At 47.6% G+C, this 20,786-nt stretch overlaps 1 protein-coding gene and 1 pseudogene across 2 annotated transcripts; one reads left to right on the top strand and one right to left on the bottom strand.

Moving 5' to 3' along the window:
- The first annotated feature begins 9,633 nt into the window (after positions 1-9,633).
- On the top strand, positions 9,634-16,473 carry LOC125554097 (protein trichome birefringence-like 26). 2 transcript variants are annotated; one of them, XM_048717707.1, is made up of 3 exons: positions 9,634-9,966; positions 14,356-14,660; positions 15,379-16,473. In XM_048717707.1, exons 1-3 carry the CDS (start codon positions 9,777-9,779, stop codon positions 16,159-16,161), a joined length of 1,278 nt encoding a protein of 425 aa, XP_048573664.1. In that variant the 5' UTR covers positions 9,634-9,776; the 3' UTR covers positions 16,162-16,473. The 2 variants fall into 2 exon arrangements, with proteins under 2 accessions (XP_048573664.1, XP_048573671.1); XM_048717714.1 differs by having other exon boundaries at positions 9,638-9,966; positions 14,383-14,660.
- On the bottom strand, positions 12,748-12,886 carry LOC125533302 (annotated as a pseudogene).
- Positions 16,474-20,786: the final 4,313 nt, after the last annotated feature.

Here is a 20,786-nt window from a genome sequence, read left to right as displayed (position 1 = left end):
ATTAATTAGTTTAGTTAATTAACTAGGTTAATTAAGCAAGATTAATTAAGTTAATTAATCCTTTAATTAATTAATTAATTTAATGATTTTATTTATTATTTATTTTTAATTCTTTTTTTTTTTTTCTCAGGGTGGGCCCCGTTCGGTCAGTGGCCTAGGGCCATAGCGGGCGTGCGGTTGCCCGCGATGCGGTTACGGGCGCCCCGTGCGGGGTCAAGCCCGTCCGGGGGGGCGAGGCAACCAGGGCACGGTGGGTGTCGCCGGCGCGCGGTGGGGTGCCGGGGTTGGCCGCCGGCGCGGCGGTGGCCTGCGGGGCCAGAGGCGGGGCACGGGACGAGCAGAGGCGGCGCGGTTCAGGTGACGGCGCGGGCAAGCCGATGAAGAAGTAGGGGAGGCGCGCGCCGGGGCGAACAGCGGCGCGGGAGCAGCGCAGGCACGGCCCGGCACGGTTGGCGAGGGAGACCGCAGCCGGGGCGAGGCGAGCGTGGCCAACACTGGCGGCAGCGGCAGCGAGGCGTGCGTGGCTGGGCACGCAGCGGTGAGCGGGGCGATGCGGAGTGGTGCAGGCGTGCGCGGGCGCGTGCGTGCGTGAGCGGCGGACGAGGCCATGGCCAATGCGGCGACGGCGGAAACGGCGAGGGTGGGCGCGCGCGGAGGACGGGGGCCGGCTGGTGGGCGCAACGCGCGGGCGTGAGGGGAGAGGGCGCGACCACGGCAGAGATAGGATGGAGGGGGGCTCACAGAGGAGGAGTAGGGCACGGGCAGTGGGCGCGGGGAGGAGGACGGGGACGGCGGCGTCGTTGGAGATGACAACGGCGATGGCGTCCGGCGAGGAGGCGTGGTCGAGGCAGCGTGAGGAGGAGACGAGGAGGCCACGGATCCGGCGACGAAGCTTGGCAGCGGGCAGCGGGCCGCGGAATCCACGGGCGGCAACGGCGACTGCGGCGAGGCGCGGTCGGGGTTGAGCCCCGATCCAGATCGGGGGCGAGAGGGACGAGAGAGTGGGGTGGGGATCGTGCGGGAGGGGAGTTAGGGTTTCGGTCGGGGTGGGGTTAGTAGGAGGGGAGGTGGGCCGGCCTGGTGGGGTGGCCGGCTGCCTGATGGCCGGCTGGGCCGAAGCCCAGCGAGGGAGGGGGGGGTTGTTCTCCTTTTTTTTGTTAGTTTAGTTTTTGTATTTTCTTTTATTTATTTATTTTCTTTTCTGTTTTAATTCATCTAAAGTATTTAGGACTTTTATAAAGGCATGGATCCCACACCATAAATTCCTAGGCATTTATTTGCACACCCCGAACATTTTTGTTTTAAATTTTGAAAAGTTTTTATCCTTTGGTTGATTTTGAAATTGAATTTGAATCAGTTTCGAACTAGCACGAGATTAGGAATAGTAATCGAGGTGACGTGGCATCATTAGCAGGATTACTGTAGCTTAATTACCCGGGCGTCACAGTGCATCCCAGCCACGCCGTCCACGTGAGCTCCGTCGGAGCCGCCCGTGCCCTGCCGCTCGCCTGGCCACGCTTGTCCGCTGACCGCCGCCCCTACCCCGCGCCGACTCCGCCCATTGGATGCTACTGCAGCAGCTGTCGTACTCCACTTGCGCCGCTCGCTTGCCTAGCGCCGTCGCCCGCCGCCCGTGCCCGCCCGCCGCGCTGCTCCACAGCGCTCGCTGCTCCCCCCTGCTGCAGCTCTTCGGCCTCCCCGCGACGCCCAAGCCGTGCCCGCTTGCCCCCCTCGCGCTTGGCTGGCCATGCCCGTGCCCAGGGCCTCTTCCCCTATCGCGTGGTCGGCCCGGCGCCGCCGCTCGCTGGCGCTGGCCGGTCCTTCCCCCTACCTCGCCGGCCTCTGGCGCCCCGCCGCGCCACGGCGGCCTCGCCGTGCGCCCGGGCGTGTTTCACCTTGCACGCGCCCATCAGGCGCCGATGCACCCGTTAGCACCGCCCGCTTGGCCCCAGTGGCCCACTGGCATATGTGCCCCACGCCAAATTTTTTTGATTAAAAACATATATATATATATAGTTAATTAATTGACTTAATTAAATTGGTTTAATTAAGTTTAATCAGAATTAATTAAATTAATCTAATTAACCTGCTTAATTAACCTAATTACCTAGTTAGTTAATTAAACATGTATTTAGTTCAAACAGTCAATGACAGGGGGCCCCACCCCTGTTGACCAGTCAAACGTTGACTGGTCAACTGGGACCCCCTGGCCCACCTGTCAGCCTCTGGTACACTTCTGTGTACGCAGAGATGGGTGCATCTAGCATTTTAGCATTTATTTTCGAATTAATAATAATTTTAGTAAATCTTTTAAATCTTTAAAAAAAGCATAGAAATTAATCTGTAACTCGGATGAAAAAGTTTTATACATGAAAGTTGCTCAAAACGACGAGACGAATCCGAATACGCAGTCCGTTCGTCCGCCACATGCCCCTAGCATAGCGAACATGCAACTTTCCTCCTTCATTTCATCTGTCCAAAAAATGCCAAATTTCGGGAAAACATTCTCGGCTGAATTCCCCCTTCGCCAGTATCATGTAGCACCGCGTTAGAACACCCCTAGTGCCGCTTGTTGTCTTGTCATGCATCTGTTCGCTTTGTATTTACTGTGTCTTCCCCCTCTTCTCTCCGGTAGACCCCGAGACTGCTGTTGATGCCCCTGTGATCTACTACGTCGATGACGACACTTCTTTTTCAGCACAGCTTCCAGGCAAGCAAACCCCCCTTGAGCATTCTGATATCGCCCATTTCCTCCCCTCTCATGCTTGCATTAGAACTGCTACTGCTTTCTATATGGTCCTACTCTGATGCATAGCCTGTTTTTGTTACCTGCTTTCATACCTTACCCGCTTATCCTAAACTGCTTAGTATAGGTTGGTTAGTGATCCATCAGTGACCCCCACCTTGTCCCAGTTGCCCCGCTTTATGTTCAATGACTCGATCAATGTGATCGACGTCCAGGCCCCGACACCGCACATCACCCCCCTTAGTTGTACGAATCTGTAGAGCTACCATCAAGTGCCGAGGGTGAAACCTCTTACATCACTCCTGATGAGACCTCTGTAGTGTAGCTATCCGGTCGTGGTTATCGAGGGTGATTTCCTCCTTAACCACTCTCGATACGGCTCTGTCGTGCAACCCCTCACGCGTGAACCTCGAGGGTGGATCCTCTTACGTTCACCTTGATGGTTACATCGAGTGGAATTCACCGGGGGGTGATTCCTCGGGTTTTCCCCCCTTGGTGTTAGACACACAGTTACTATGGTTACTATGACTTTGCACTAAGCCATGTTACTAAAGACGGGTCGGCCCTAAGGGGTACCCGCGCGAGCTTAATAGCGAGTGATGTGGAGTCGGGTTGACCTGGAAGGTGCCCGCGAGATACTTACGAGGCGTGGCCGGGCATTCTTAGCCCTTGCCGCAAGTACTCGAGACGGTGCGACGGGGTCACATCGATCGTGAGTCTCTGCTCGTTACCGCGTGCTCCTAATCCACTACGATTTGGATATTTGATCCGAGGGGCCTCTGGCTTGATAGCACTAACCATCATGCGGGCATTGTATGGGCGTTCTGCGTCGTATACATCAGCCGAAGCTTAATAGACGCCAGCGACTGAGCGGCGCGTGCCGGGTTGGACTGCGTAAGCTCCTGCCTTGTTGAAGGAGGTAGCTAGGTCTGCTCACCGGCCGCGTACGCAACATGCAGGAGTTCCCGGGGAGATGGCCCATGACCCCTGGGGGCATAGGCTTAGTCCGGCGTGCTGACCTCTCTATTAAGCCTAGGTCGGGTTGCGGCGTATTGTTTGGCCGAGGTCGGGCATGACCCAGAAAAGTATGTCCGGCCGGAGTTAATCGAGCGTGGTGGGTAAGTTGGTGCACCCCTGTAGGAAAGAAAACATCTATCGATAGCCTGTCCTACGGTAACGGACACTTGGAGTTGTATCCCGATCGATACAACTAGAACTGGATACTTGTGATGAGAATTGGATGGTGATGAGAATTGGATCGTGATGAGAAATGCATAGTATGGCTCTGGGATTGCTTTCTCGCAGGGAGTCGAGAAAGGATCTTTGGCCGAGGTTGATAACACTTCTACTACTTTACTTTATGCTACTCTACTCCCTCCTGTTGCTGCAAGATGGTGGGTTCCAGAAGATGCTAGTCTTCAATAGGCTAGGCTTTCCCCTTCCCTTCTGGCATTCTGCAGTTTAGTCCACAGATACAACCCATTCCTTTGATACATATGCATATTTAGTTTAGATCTGATGTAAGTCTTGCGAGTACTTTGGACGAGTACTCACGGCTGCTTTGCTACCTATTTTCCCCCATACCCGTTTGTTGCGACCAGATGACGGATCCCAGGAGCCAGACGACACCACTGATGACTACTGCTACCCCGAGGGTGCCTACTACTACGTGACGGCCGCTGACGACTTGGAGTAGTTAGGAGGCTCCCAGGCAGGAGGCCTTGCCTTTTCGATCAATGTTGCTTTTGTGCTAGCCTTCTTAAGGCAAAACTTGTCTAACTCATGTCCGTACTCAGATATTCTTGCTTCCGCTGACCCTTGTGTATTTGAGCTTATGTATTCGAGCCCTCGAGGCCTCTGGCTTGTAATATAAAGCTTGTATTATTTTAATTTGTGTCTAGAGTTGTGTTGTGATATCTTCCCGTGAGTCCTTGATCTTAATCGTACACATTTACGCGTATGATTAGTGTACGATTGAATCGAGGGCGTCACATCAATGATCCCCAGCCCTCCCTTGCTTTTGGGTTTGCACACCATATCCCAAGCTGCCAGCGAGCTGCCCTTAACCCCATCGTCTGACTTTCTCACCCAAAGACATGATCTACGCAGTTTATCAAGGTGCTCAATTATATTTGGGTTTATCTTGATGGAGCACATGGCATAGATAGCCAAAGAGGTGACCACAGAATTGAGCAACGTTAACTTGGAACCGTAGTCCAAAAGCGAGGCTGCAGCAGGTACCTTCCTCTGAACCGAGGTGACCAACGGCATCAGGTCAGTCACACTCGGGCGCGTGGTGCCCATGGGCAGGCCCAAGTACGTAAACGGCATGTTGCCAATAGAGCAGCCAAAAATGACTGCAATTTCCTCTGCCAGCACCGGATCAGAATTGATGGGAACCAAAGTTGACTTGTGAAAGTTGATCTTTAGGCCCACCGACTTCGCCTAGTCAACCAGTATAGATTTCAATACTTGCGCTTGTGAGATACAAGTAGGGAACACATTGATCGTGTTGTCTGCATACTGAATTACTGGATAGTTACTGTCGGAAGTGGGCAGGGGTAACTGCAGCAAACCAAACCGACTGTCATCATTGATCGCTGACTGTAATAGGTCCGCTGCGAGAACAAAGATCAACGGCGACAATGGATCTCCCTGCCGGACCCCACAAAGGCAATCAAACTGTTCCCCTAGGGTTCCATTAAGCAACACCGAAGAGCTTCCGGAGGAAAAGATACATTTGATCCACCCCCAACCACTTCTCATTGAATCCCATATGTTGCATGATCTCAATCATCGGTTCATGCTGGATGGTGTCGAAAGCCTTCGCGAAGTCGAGTTTCAGGATACAAGAACATATTAATTACATAGTTTTAAATATCCGCTTATAGCTCCGCTATAGCCCGCTATAGCTTTTTCAGCAGGGTGCCGCTAAATGGCCGCCTTCACAAATAGCCCGCTATAGCTGATTTGGAGGCGCGTCGCTATTTTTCATAGCCCGCTATTTAAAACATTGATTAATTATCTTTTATATGTTGCAATGTAGCCCATTGGATATTTTTCTAGGGCGTATAATGTTTTCTTTTTCCCGTTGCAACGCACGAGCCCTTTTGCTAGTAGGGATAAGATGTGTATGTGTGTTTATATGAATGAATGCATGTGCATATATATGAGCGTCTCTGTACTGGGTAAAAAAAATACTCCCCCGTTCCTAAATATAAGTTTTTTTTAGACATTTCAAATGGACTACAACATACGAATGTATGTAGACATATTTTTGAGTATAGATTCACTCATTTTACTCCGTATGTAGTCACTAGTTGGAATCTCTAAAAAGACTTACATCATGCACAGTGACCACTAACCTCATACTAATCTAAAACCATATTGTACAGTTTAAATTCTTTTTTAATTATAGATAATCACACGCACCTAAATGTATCATGTCTTCCTTTTTTTAAGTTTTAAAAAATCTGCCGTAAACAACCAACAGCCTGCTACCCGCTCCATCTCTCTCATGAGTCATGCCCCCTCACGGTGTCTGTGTGTGTGGGGGGGGGGGGGGGGGGGGGCAAATCTGAGTTGGGAAGATAATTTCGTCATTCCCTTTTTAATTTCCGAGGGTTCGTTCCCTTCCTAATATTTCTGGAGGCTGCTTCGTTCCATTCATATTCCCTTCCCAATTTCAAGGGGGCATTGTTGATTCTCAAGGGTGTATGAATATGCACAAGACTTAATTGCTTCATTTCCTTCTTGATTTTGGAGACAGCCTGTTGATTTTCTAGGGCGTACGTATATGAAGTGGTGAGATCAGATGTAAAGTAGCGAGGTGGGATTATTTGATGGAAGAAAGAGTCTCAACGCAGCTACATACGGTGAAAGAAAGCGAGCTAGGTTTTTAGCTGATGCGGGCCAGCGATGTACAAAACTTTAGCGTACAACGACGGGCTGGAAGGCGTGCAGCGGCAAAGAACATATGGGCCGCTTCGTTTGCAGACTGGACAAAGCAGATTTAGGACGTACAGGAAGATGTAGCTGTAGACTGGACAAAGCGGATGAAACCGAAAATTACCGAAGCTAAAAATTAGTACCACCTTGAATATGGATTTTTCATAAAAACACCATGACGGTGAACCTGATGAAAACAATGCATGCTTTATTAGTAGGTAAAGATAAAGATTGAAAAAGGTTAGATAATTTTTTTAAATCGATTCTGAAAAAAAGGTGATGGATTTAAAAAAAAGTTCTTCTAGTTACCAAAAATTACAAATTAAAAAAGTTCATGCATTTATCAAAAGAAAAATGACACAAAATGAAGATAATAAGAATAAGAATAAGAATAAGGAAGAAAAATAAAAAAACTGAACAAAACCATACGAAAAATGAGAAAAGGAACAGGAAAATTGAAAAAGAAAGATTGAAAAGGGAAAAGAAAAAAAAGGCAAGAAGAAAGAAGAAAACGTTGAAAAAAGGTTTTTCTTTAGACACAGTTGGAAAAGAGGTAAGTAGTCACATGAAAAGAATGTGGCTGCTCATAGTTTTTTGCGATTTAACAACCAGAAAAAATTAGATGGGCCTGTCCAGCTCGCAGGAGGGTGTGCGCCCATTTGTAAACTGACCTATAATGGGCGCTGAAGCGCCAAATAGGTGATTCTCGAAAAATAAAAAAATAAAGCGCCAAATAGGTGCTATGTAGTGCTTACTCTATCTCCGTGCTTTAACTTTGATCATAAATTTAACTAACGAGATCGACTGCGGCGGGAGCACAAGTTATACCAGTGAATTCGTATTCAAAAAAGTTTTTAATTATATAATTTCTTTTCGCCAGTCAATTTTCTTGATTAAATTTATGATTAAAGTTGAACCTCAAAAAGCACGAACATACTATATTTTTTTTAGGAACGGACGAACTATACTTTGAAATGAAAGGAGCAGGAATTAAGATGACGGGCCACGAGGCCCGGTCAGGAAGAGGAGGCGATGGAAGAGGCTAAGAATGGTGGCAGGCCCCACAATGGGACTCTCACACGCCCAGACCAAGAGGGTCAGAACTCCTAAAAAAACAAAAAAGAGGACCGAGAGGGTCAGATGTCGTCAACTCGCAGTCCCAGTGTCTCCCAAAAAAAAGTGTCCCCTTCCTCTCCTCTTCTCCTACCCTGCTCGGCTCAGCTCGCACGCACAGGCACTCGAGCTGGGGCCCATCCTATCCTAGTAGTATTATCCTAGCACGGTAGCACCCCATGGGCTTGGCCCGAGGTGGTCGCCGTGGGCGGCGTTGCCGTTCTCTCCACGATCTCGCAAGGGAGGCGGAAGATCCTCTTCGCCGGCGTCGCCTTCCGTCTGCTCTGCTCCTTCTCGGGGGGGGGGGGGGCAAATCTGAGTTGTTCTTTTCCTTGGGAAGATAATTTCGTCATTCCCTTTTTAATTTCCGAGGGTTCATTCCCTTCCTAATATTTCTGGAGGCTGCTTCGTTCCATTCATATTCCCTTCCCAATTTTAAGGGGGCATTGTTGATTCTCAAGGGTGTATGAATATGCACAAGACTTAATTGCTTTATTTCCTTCTTGATTTTGGAGACAGCCTGTTGATTTTCTAGGGCGTACGTATATGAAGTGGTGAGATCAGATGTAAAGTAGTGAGGTGGGATTATTTGATGGAAGAAAGAGTCTCAACGCAGCTACATACAGTGAAAGAAAGCGAGCTAGGTTTTTAGCTGATGCGGGCCAGCGATGTACAAAACTTTAGCGTACAACGACGGGCTGGAAGGCGTGCAGCGGCAAAGAACATATGGGCCGCTTCGTTTGCAGACTGGATAAAGCAGATTTAGGACGTATAGGAAGATGTAGATGTAGACTGGACAAAGCGGATGAAACCGAAAATTACCAAAGCTAAAAATTAGTACCACCTTGAATATGGATTTTTCATAAAAACACCGTGACGGTGAACCCGATGAAAGCAATGCATGCTTTATTAGTAGGTAAAGATAAAGATTGAAAAAGGTTAGATAATTTTTTTAAATCGATTCTAAAAAAATTTGATGGATTTAAAAAAAAGTTCTTCTAGTTACCAAAAATTACAAATTAAAAAAGTTCATGCATTTATCAAAAGAAAAATGACACAAAATGAAGATAATAAGAATAAGAATAAGAATAAGGAAGAAAAAGAAAAAAACTGAACAAAACCATACGAAAAATGAGAAAAGGAATAGGAAAATCGAAAAAGAAAGATTGAAAAGGGAAAAGAAAAAAAAGGCAAGAAGAAAGAAGAAAACGTTGAAAAAAGGTTTTTCTTTAGACACAGTTGGAAAAGAGGTAAGTACTCACATGAAAAGAATATGGCTGCTCACAGTTTTTTGCGATTTAACAACCAGAAAAAATTAGATGGGCCGGTCCAGCTCGCAGGAGGGTGTGCGCCCATTTGTAAACTGACCTATAATGGGCGCTGAAGCGCCAAATAGGTGATTCTCGAAAAAGAAAAAAATAAAGCGCCAAATAGGTGCTATGTAGTGCTTACTCTATCTTCGTGCTTTAATTTTGATCATAAATTTAACTAACGAGATCGACCGCGCCGGGAGCACAAGTTATACCAATAAATTTGTATTCAAATTTTTTTTTAATTATATAATTTTTTTGCCAGTCAATTTTTTTGGTTAAATTTATGATTAAAGTTGAATCTCGAAAAGCACGAACATACTATATTTTTTTTAGAAACGGACGAACTATATTTTAAAATGAAAGGAGTAGGAATTAAGATGACGGGCCACGAGGCCCGGTCAGGAAGAGGAGGCGACGGAAGAGGCTGGGAATGGTGGCAGGCCCCACAATGGACTCTCACACGCCCAGACCGAGAGGGTCAGAACTCCAAAAAAAACAAAAAAGAGGACCGAGAGGGTCAGATGTCGTCAACTCGCAGTCCCAGTGTCTCCTTCCTCTCCTCTTCTCCTACCCTGCTCGGCTCGGCTCGCACGCACAAGCACTCGAGCTGGGGCCCATCCTATCCTAGTAGTATTATCCTAACACGGTAGCACCCCATGGGCTTGGGCCCGAGGTGGTCGCCGTGGGCGGCGTTGCCGTTCTCTCCTCGATCTCGCAAGGGAGGCGGAGGGGGATGGGGATTGGGAGGGCTCAAGGCCATCGGGTGGATCCTCTTCGCCGGCGTCGCCTTCCGTCTGCTCTGCTCCTTCTCTTCCTCTTCGTCTCTGTCGCCGGATATCAAGGAAGGTACGGGATTTCTCTGCCAGTTCTAATTTCAGTTGAGTAAGAAAGTTCAGAGATTCGTAGGGTTTAGGCTTATCTTGTCGGGGGGTTTAGTGAGGGCGAATTGTTTCTCATTTTGTCTCGCCTGCAGTTTTTGGTGATTTTTTGTTTGTTGGAAATTGCGCCGTATTTTCTTGAGTTCAAGGTTGGAACTTGGAACTTATGTTTTGGTTCCGTGAAATAGGAATTTTACTCTATCGTTCCTGAACGCCTGTTGTGGTCTTAATAAGACTAGTAAGGTTCAGAAACATATTTGGTGATTGCAGAGGAATAGGGATTGCACATTTGCAGTCTGATTGTTTTGTTGCATCTTGAATGCTGGGGAAATCGGTGTTTGCCCTATAATTTTTTAGGTAAGTGTTGTTTTCCCGCGGTTCTATGGGAAGCTCGAAACGGGACTGAGAACAAAATGGAGCAGTTTCGAACATTTTGATTTGATGTATGTACTTTCTAGTATAAAAAGTTGATCTTTTATTTATCCTCCATGTTTGGAAACATTGAACCTTTATTTATGAGCATAGGAGCCGTTATAACGACAGTTGTATTTATTTTGTTTTCCATGGGCAATTGCCAACTTGAATTCTACATTTTGGTTTTAAGGCGTGCTTTTGCATGGGATAGAAAGTAAGACACAAGACCGGTGGTTTAATCCCGTCTAGTGGATAAATATTTATGTAAAATACTGAGAATTCAGATACTGCCATGGGATGTACTTGAGTTAAAAAGTACGGGAATGAAATTCTATACAATTATACTAAAAGCTTTGCTTCGCTACACCCATAAAAAAGATTACGAGCTTCGACACAGATCAATTGTTAAGACAAAATTGCTACTTGTTGACTTCTTTGATTAAATGTTAGCAGCTCCTTTGCTATTCATTTTTTAGAAAATATTTATAAGGAAATGGGTATATGTTTGTGGGCACCAAAAAAGTTACTCCCTCTGTCTCAAAATGTAAGACATTTTTTGACATTGTTGAAACGGGTATTGTTGAAACGGGTTTGAACCCGTGAAATGTGTCGGGTTTTATATTTTACCCAACAACGGCCCCGCGGGGTTAAAAAGACGCCCATCCCCGTCCCCTAATAGGGTAAAAACCCGTGGGGACGCGGGTTTCGGGGCCCCATTGCCATCTTGAGTCACGGGAGATGTATACGCGTCCGGTAGACACATCCAGGCATTTTACACCTTTGGGTTGTGGACTGTAACCCAGAAAAACACATTGTTTGGATCTAAACATGAGCTTGCGATTATTGTACGGGCGAAGGTTGGGCCAACAGGCACACCCGAATACTCGTAAGGAAGTATAGTCGGGTTTGGTGTGAAGCAAGCGTTCTACCGGAGTTTCATTGTTGATGACCCGACTAGGCAATATGTTAATAAGATGAACAACGGTGAGAAACGCTTCATCCTAGAACTTTAGTGGCATGGATGCAGCAGCAAGCAAGGCAAGACCCACTTCAAGTATGTGCCTATGCTTACGCTCAGCAGAACCATTCTGCTGATGAGCATGAGGACAAGACACATGGTGAGATATGCCAATTTGTTGGAAGAATGAGTTTAGGTTTCTGTATTCTCCTCCCCAATCAGATTGGAGAGCTAGAATTTTGCAATCAAATTTTCTTTCTACGAGTGCTTGAAAGTTGTGCACTTGAAACACATCAGATCGTTTCTTAAGAAGATAGATCCATGTGTATTTGTTGTAGTCATCGATAAAACTAACGTAATAAGAGTGTCTTCCAACCGAAGTAGGGGCAGGCCCCCAAACATCAGAAAATATAAGCTGAAGAGGTTTGGTAGAAACACTTGTAGACACAGGATAAGGTAACTGATGACTCTTAGCACGTTGACATGAATCACAAATTGTTTCACAACTACGCTCACCAACAAAAGGGAGCTTATTTTTCCTAAGCACTTGATTGATCAAAGAAAAAGATGCATGCCCTAATCTATCATGCCACCGTGTTGATGAAACTTTGGTGACACCATAGGCTTGTTTATTCAATCTCCTAAGCTCCGGAATCAACGGGTAAAGCCCTCGAACGCATCTACCTCGATATAGGATTTTCTTCGTGACCTGATCCTTGATCAAAAAGAAAAACGGGTGAAATTCAAGAAAGACATGGTTATCAAGGGCAATGCGATGAACGGAAAGGAGATTTTTCGAGGCACTAGGAATATGCAGAATTCTTCTAAGATGGATTTTTCTATGGGGAGTTTTAAATACTGAATGACCAATATGGCTAATTCTCATACCTTCTCCATTGGCAGTGTGAACTTGGTCCTGTCCACGGTACTTTTCACGTACGGTCACCTTCTCCAGCTCGCCGGTAATGTGGTTTGTCGCGCCGCTGTCCACATACCAGTTGGTATCGACGCCGTAGGAGCCTTCTGCCGCTGCTGCAATTTTCTCATCTTGGGAAGATTCTTCATCTTCCTCAAAACGGTACCAGCAATCCCTTGCTGTGTGGCCTGGCTTGCCATAGATTTGGCAGCGCGTAACATCTGGTCCCGCGCGAGGCTTGCCAGAGGAGTTGCGGCGACCCCTGTTGCTGTTGTAGAAGGGCCGCCCGCCGCCGCCGCTGTTGGAGGAGTTGCCACCGCTGCTGTTGCCTCCGCCCGATGGCTTGCCCTTGTTGCGCCCGCGGTAGTGAGAGCCGCTACCTCCACGGCCGCGGACGGCTGCGTTGGCAGAAGACTTGAAGCCTCCACCAGAGCCCGCCCCGTTGTAGAGGGCAAGGCGCTGATCAAAGCTGCTCATCTGAGCGAAGAGGTCGTCGAGGCTGATGGGCTTGGTGCGGGCGTCGTTGGCGGAGATGAGAGGCTGATACTCCATGTCGAGGCCGGCGGTGATGTAGGAGGCCAGTTCATCATCATTGATCGGCTTTCCCGCGGCTGCAAGCTCATCTGCGAGAGATCGCATGTGAGAAAAGTACGCCGCCACTGTTTGCGTGCCCTTTTGCGCCGTGGAGAGTGTGGCGCGGATGTTGTTGACGCGGGCTCTGGACTGCGACGAGAACATATGCGCAAGAGCAGCCCACAGTTCATACGGCACAGCTATGGATGTGACCTGCACAAGGACTTCCTTGGTGAGATTATTTAGCAAGTATCCAAGTACCTGCTGTCCTTCTTTGAACCAGATCACACGAAGTGGATTCGGCGTCTGTTCATCTTTCCCGTCCTTGTCCTTCGTGGCGAGGAACTTGGCGGGCTCCGGCATGGTCTCGTTGACGTAGCCGAAGAAACCAGTTCCCCTCAGCTGCGGTGTCACCTGCGCATGCCACAACACGTAGTTGGTGTGGGTCAGCTTCTCCGTGACCTGCCCAGGGAGGGAGGACTGACCGATGCTTGAGGAGGACGACATGGCTGGCGATGGAGATGGGTTTTTCTCCAGATGTAGTGGATGGAGGAGGCTCTGATACCATGTAAACGAGCGATGAACGTCGTACCTCGTTGGAGGCGACGGTTCCGTGTTTTTTAGGCAGGGGCTCATCCCTGAGATATGCATACAGGCTGTTTAGATTACATCTTGAGAACCAAGCAAAGAGAGAAGATAGAGATGAAAAGAGGTTACAAGAATATTGCCTAACTCTATCTCTAACCAACCTAGTTCGGCCCAGGTGGGACCAATGCGCCTAGCATATCACGTTTAACAATGGACATTGCTGGTAACATTTCTTTGTGGCTAGACCGTTTGAGACAATTAGTGCAGCAAGCAATTGACCTTCATGTTGGTGACAAAAAGCGGAGCAAGTGCAGAATGCTGTAGCAAGGATGAAGGTGACCTTCATGAGCGCATGGACGATAACCTTTCATGAGCATTCATAGACTCTCACCTGCATGTGATGACCTTCACCAGCACATCAAGACAACCTTGCCACTATGAAGATGCTGTGCCACGATGAGCATGTGGCCTTGCGTCCTGATGTATGGGCAAGTTCCACGGGTGGTCTTCAGGAAGAGCAATTTTGGTGAATTTCAGATCAAATCTTTTAGTTTCTAACTTTCTATAAGGAATTTGGCAGCAATCATTTTCAGATGCAATAATTTTCTTGCCGAAACAGAGAGAGAATCAGGGGTAGCGATTTATTTTTTATTCTTTTGGAAAATAAAAGCAAAGCATAGCCTAGAGAATCAGGGGCAGTTAGTACCAGGTGCCTTCTATTGCCATGTTTTCATGTTTTCGCAAAATGGACAAGATTAATGACTCAGTGGAGCAGTTCCCAGTTTCTGTTACCTGAATGCACCCACCTCACTACTCTTTTACCTAAGGATTTACTCTCGTGGAAATCTGAAAGAAGAAAAAAACGTTTTAAGCTGAATTGCTTATTTCTGTATTTTTCTGATTTCCAGAATCTGACGTGGATACTACTTGCATAGGAAAATGTGACCTTTTCAATGGAGAATGGCTACCAAATCCCTCTGGCCCAGCCTATACAAATTCAAGTTGTCGATTTATTGATGATCACCAAAATTGTATGATGAATGGTAGACCAGACACTGGATATCTTCACTGGAGGTGGAAACCTTATGAATGTGATTTGCCACCGTTTGATGAAATTAGATTTCTAGGTGCTATGAGGAACAAAGCATGGGGCCTTATCGGTGACTCCATTCTTCGTAACCAAGTTCAGTCCTTGATATGCCTTCTGTCTAAGGTAAATTATACCACATTACATGACTCCTCCTTTTAATTATCAGTTTGTCATACTGAAGTGCTGCTGTTAATGCTTACTTGAAGCATCATGCTCGTATCTGTATTTTCTTATTTTTTACGTTTAAATGCCCTAAAAGGAAATTTTGTTTCTCCTCATTAGGAGATACTACAATTGGAGGAGCGTGCACTGAATTATGCTAAGATACGTAACCCCCTAAGCTATTGTATCCACTAGTATCCAGAGCAGTTCACCCCTGGCCAGTTTCTATAATGCAAGAATAGCTTCTGAAATTTTGAAAATATCTGAAGAGAATCTTGTATGTAGGTTGTGACGTGAGGTTTATGCATGTAAATCTTTGTTTGAAAGTATATGGTCATTTATCTGTGCAAAAAAATGTAATATATTTACTTTATTTTTGCACAGATTGGAGTCATATTTTGTAACCAATTTTACACACATAGGCTGACATATTGATAGTTTATGGATTCAAATGAGCCCAAAAATTGTTTGAAGAGGAATGTGAATGAAGCCAGTAGTTTAGGATCAAAAGTGGTGTTTTTTTCTTCTCATATTTATAAATTGTGTGCACTATTTAAATGTACTTCTAGTTGGGTTAGAACAACAATGCATTACTTATGTAACATGCCTCTCCCCTCTATACCTTGCATTTGTAGTGGTATAGTATCCTTATTATTGGACCTGCTTGCTGTTTATTTAGGCTGACGAACCTGTTGAGGTCTACCATGATAAAGAATTCAAAAATAGGAGATGGCACTTCCAATCATACAACTTCACTGTGTCCCTCGTTTGGGCTCCCTTCCTCGTCAAATCAGAGGTTTTTGAAAATGAGAATGGCGAGTCCACTTCCGAGATCCAGCTTCACCTTGACATACTTGAACCAACCTGGATAAGTCAGTACGAGAGGTTTGACTATGTTGTGATTGCCGGTGGACAATGGTTTCTTAAGACTGCGGTCTACTGGGAGAGTGATAAGGTGTTAGGCTGTCATCATTGCCAGGACAAGAACCTAACTGAAGTCGGGTTTGAGCACTTGTATCGCAGGACTTTACAAGAGGTACTCAAATTCATCTCCTCGGCACACCATAAGCCAGTTGTTCTCTTCAGGACCTGGGCGCCTGATCACTTTGAGAACGGCGAGTGGTTCAGCGGCGGAACTTGCAACAGGGTATTGCCTTACAAGAAGGGAGAGTACGGTGGGAAATACATGGAACATGTCATGAGGGGGATTGAGCTTGAGGAGTTCAACAAGGCCGTAACAGCGGCCAATAGCTCAAGGGATGTGGTGAAACTGAAGCTCTTGGACACTTACAGCATTTCGTCCATGAGACCTGACGGCCATGCTGGTCCTTACAGGATGTTCCATCCATTTGCACAGGGCAACAAGGATGGCTCATCCGTTCAGAATGATTGCCTGCATTGGTGCGTGCCAGGGCCCATCGACGCCTGGAACGATCTGATTATGAAGCTGGTTCTCAACTGATGAAACCTCTAGATCTTGCGCTCCTTGCTGACCAAGAGTTGTAGGGCTGGTTGTGGGCCAAGTTGGCAACCTCGATTCGGGGTTTAGTTCCTGGCATGCTAGCGTGACGTGATTCTAGTTTAGCAGGAAGTAGTAGTCAAGAATATACAGGTGTGTACATTGTAGTCTGGATGGTGTGAACTGGCCGCTTGTTCTTGGATGTGTCTGGTTGCACACCTCGTCCTTCTGAGAAATGTCAATGCGTTTGGATGCAGTAGCATTGACTTCTCGTGCAAATAACGGAGTTAAAACTTCATGTGGTTGGTTGGCATATGGAACCGTCTCCAAGTGAGTGTGGGCGATAGGGGGTTCCTTCCCACACGATCCAGAAACCGTCGAGGATAGGGAGCCTTGATGCATACAGTTGTCCCTGTATAATCGTTTTCGATATCTCGAGTATCCCAAACGCTTCATTCTTGCCACTCGTTTGCGCTCGCATTGTCTTCGCAGTCGGAGTTTTGTGGTTCTGCCTAAAACTAGGCAGATTCCAGGCACGACAGTTTTCTAGGCAGATTCTAGGCACGGGTGATTTACGATGCCTAGCATATCACAAACAGTTCATGATTATAAACCGTGTATGATATGTAGACAATCACACACATTTAGTTTTCCCGCACCGTATGTGATAGTATCTGACATCACACACGCTTTGCAAACGGCAACTGTGTGCATTGCACACGTTTCCTCTCTATGAACAGTCTTGGATTATGGTGTATATCGCAAACGTTTGTATTTTACCAACCGTGTGTGCCGCAATGACCTGCACAACATAATTTCGCCCTAATTTAATTGCTGCTATTTAAAATTGTACCTAATTTAAACTTTAAAGTAGGCTATAGCTTTATTCATATCCATCAGGTTCAAAGAACCAATGCATTATTCGAACAGGTACATATGTTTAAGAATTACAGAAACACCAACTAAAGAATGATGCACCAGGGTTCTATACTTGTTACAGATGGTAAAGAAAGAGGCGACAGACATTTCAGTTGCTGAACAAGGTGAAGCGGAATGGCCCTATTGTGCTCTCCTGGATGCAGAAGGCATGCAGGACTCTAGTCCAACCCCTTATGATGTCCGACCGCTAATCATGTAGTTTGAGAGGTAATCTTGAGTAAACTGTTTCAGAATTCACAACAAAAGAAAAAAAGATTCAGATATTGTCATCTAACACAACTCATTACGGACAGTAAAAAGAAGGCTACAGGGTTCTTACTTACCATCCCACAGTTCACTGTTGTCTTGCATAAAGTGTAAACAAATAGTTCGATTGACATCTTTTGACCCATTTTAATAACAATCTTTATCAGTTTCCTCCCTTGATGCTGGTTCATGAATATCTCATTGCCCGTACCCAGAAAGGGTCGAAGTGTGGATCTTTGGCAATGATATATGTACCTAAAAGCACCAAGTTAATATTAGAAGCTAAACAACAATTGAAAAATGATGTAGTACAACACTCCATCCATCCCATTATATAAAATTTTATTACATGTATATCTAGACATCATCAGAACATTAAGGTAACACTTGCTATGTAGCCTGGGATTGCATATTTAGTCATTCAATACAATGCATGTTCCTAAACAACAATTGAAAAACGAAAAGGTATGTTAACTGCAATATCCTTAACATCAACCAAATATCGTAATTCATAGTGGTATTGTTGAAACTGTTATTGATGAAATTGAACTGCACAACAAATAGTTGCACATATAGAGCATCACATTGTGAAGATCTGAAATAAACAAGTCATAAGGACATCTCTAAGCGATCCTTAAAAAGTTAAAAGGACTAAAACCCTTAGTGGATATCTATATACTCCAGCAATTTTTGGCCTTTTCTAGTCGATACCCTAAACTTAAGGTTGTAAACATCAATTTGATCAAGTTCAAAGCAGGTTCAACCGAAAGTAGCATGCATTCAAACATAAACATAGATAGTTTTGCATAACCGAACATAAAACATAAATTTAAACTAAGCTAGACTACTTTTGGTCGAAGTAGAGGTCGAGCCAATCCTTCCTCGCCATGTACGGTGTGCCGCGAGCCGGGTCCGGGCCAGTACAGTCATCAGGGTCGTTGGGGAAGGCACTCCTCCACTCGTCGACATCGATCTCCTCATCCTCGGGGCCCACCTTGACGCCCTCCGCGCCGCCGTTGCTGCCGCCTTCGACCTCGTCATCAGAGGAGAGTGTGATAACCTCACCGCCCTCCGCGTCGTCGTCCTTGCCGCCTTCGACCTCGTCATCGAAGGATAGCACGATAACCTTGCCGCCCTCCGCGCCGGCAAAGATCGCCTGCTCCGCCTCCACGAGCTTCGGGTGCTGCCAGTGGAGCTCTTGCATGTAGGCCTTGTCGGCGGCCTCGGCCTCGAGACGCTCCCACGCCTCGCGGTCCTCCTGCGTCGTATCGAGCTCACCACCCCTGGCTTCGGTGGAACGAGGTGGACCGGACGTGTGCCGAAGGGGAAATTGAGCCTAGCCGTCGCCCCGTGGTAGTGGACCTGCCTGTCGTGGTTCTAGCTCTGACAGTGATGTAGGGGGGTAAGTATGGAGAGGCAAGATCTCAGCTATGGAGAAGTTGTAAGCACGCAAGGTTTACGAGTTCGGGCCCTTCTCGGAAGAAGTAATAGCCCTACGTCTCGGAGCCCGGAGGCGGTCGACTGGATTATGCGTGTGTGAATTACAGGGGTGCGAACCCTTCATACTGAGGAGGGGGGGTGTCTTATATAGAGTTCGCCGGCCCTCTCCTGCCCTCAGTGATGCAGGGTTTAAGGTACATTTAAGGTTGGGCGTTATTAGTAACGCCTCTAATAAAGTGTGATAATGACCATAAAGACTACTTAATAGCCGACCGTTTGCCTACGGAGTGACTTTAGGTCTCCTGGCAGTCGAGTGGTTGGCTTCATGGTCGAATGATAGCTTCTTGGTCGAATGTCTTGAACCCGTCGAGTGGGATACCTTCAAGTCGATTGAAAGGTGACTTCTTCCAGGGGTGTCCTTGGGTAGGGCTCCTTGGACAGGTCCATGCCCCTACCCTAGGTACACAGCTTCATCATTAGCCCCCGAATGGATCGAGGTTTGAGTGGGGAAAGAGTTGGAGATCTTTCCGACCGGTTCTTTGGGCTACATGAGTGCCTCGTTTCGGGTAAATCGTCACGGACGACGTCATCAACCTCTTTTCAGTCGCCTTGATCCATTCCAGGCCTTTCGCCGAGTGAATTTCTTTACTTGTGACATACCGAGTGTCGGTGCGAGCGGGGTCTTCTGTTTTGACAAGTTGTTTTGCAGCCCGCGGATGCCGTGGGATTCGGATTTCGGGAAGCGCGCGGGACGGGAGCGGCCGCAGTAATTGGAAGCGATAAAGCGGAAGCTCCTCGATTTCCGCGCCACCTTTTTCGCCACGTACCGCGCGCGCGTCTGCTGCGGGATTTGACTGGATCGCCTGGGCCTATCAGTCAGCCACTCGGGAGCGGCCTCTTATAAGTAGCCGGCTCGGGGTTTCCAAGCAGTGTGCTCTCTTCTTCCTCTCTCCCTTCGCAAGCTCCTCCACCACCTCCGCCCTCACCCTAGCGCCGTAGAACCGTGCAAGATTTGCCGGCGACGATGGCGAAGGACAAGACATCCGCTCTGGAGCGCGCGAAGAAGGCGGCGGCGCAGGGGAAAGGGAAGAGATCTGCTCGGGGCGGATCTTCCTCAAGGTCCGCTCTGCCCCGCGGCTGGATCCAGGGCGACTGGATGCCGTCGGTGATCCGGCAAGAAGATCTCGACGACATGGTCGAGGGGGGAGTCATTCCCCACGAAGCTGCGCGTCTTCCGGGGGGAGAGATCGAACCTCAGCCTCGCGACGGTGAGTGTGTGCTCCTAGCCACCCATATCGACCGAGGGTTTTCTCTGCCGCCCCATCCTTTTTCCGGAGCTTTCTGAACTTCTTTGGAGCGCAGCTCCACCACTTCACTCCCAACTCCATCGTATATCTTGCTGCTTTCATTTCCATGTGTGAGGGTTTCTTGGGTTGCCGCCCCCATTGGGGACTCTTCAAGCACATCTTTACCTGCCGTTCTCAATCGGTCAAGAAGGCCAAGTCGAGTGACGAAAGGACGCAGGTGATTCAACTGTGCGGGGGCCTGGCGATCCAGACGAGGGGAAAGAGTTGTTTTCCATCTATCACTTTCCCGGAGTCGGTCCGCGGTTGGCAGTCGACCTGGTTCTACTGTCAAGACCAGGCGACCCCAGGGCAGTCGACCGGACTTCCCCCTTTCTCTCTCGACCGAGCCGAAAAACCTGCTTCTCTGAAAGTGACGCCGGAGGAAAAGGCCCAAGTCAAAGTGTTGGCTGGTCGAGTGGTTGAGCTTGTCCGTGAGGGCGTGACTGGTATAGACTTGCTGGAGGTCTTCCTCCGGAGGCGCATCCAACCGCTCCAGGCTCGTGACCACCCGATGTGGCTGTACTCAGGTCTCGACGACACCACTCGGGTCCACCCGGAGGAGGTTACTGACGAGATGCTGGAGGGGTGGCTGTCGAGCATCACGGGGAACAAAGACAACCCCCGAGGAGCCAGGAGGGTAATTCCACTCGACAACTC

The sequence above is a fragment of the Triticum urartu genome, chromosome 1, assembly GCF_003073215.2.
Source record: "Triticum urartu cultivar G1812 chromosome 1, Tu2.1, whole genome shotgun sequence".
NCBI classification, from domain to species: Eukaryota; Viridiplantae; Streptophyta; class Magnoliopsida; order Poales; family Poaceae; genus Triticum; species Triticum urartu.
The sequence above is the reverse complement of the archived record's forward strand: the minus strand, read 5'-3'. Positions and strand labels throughout refer to the sequence as shown.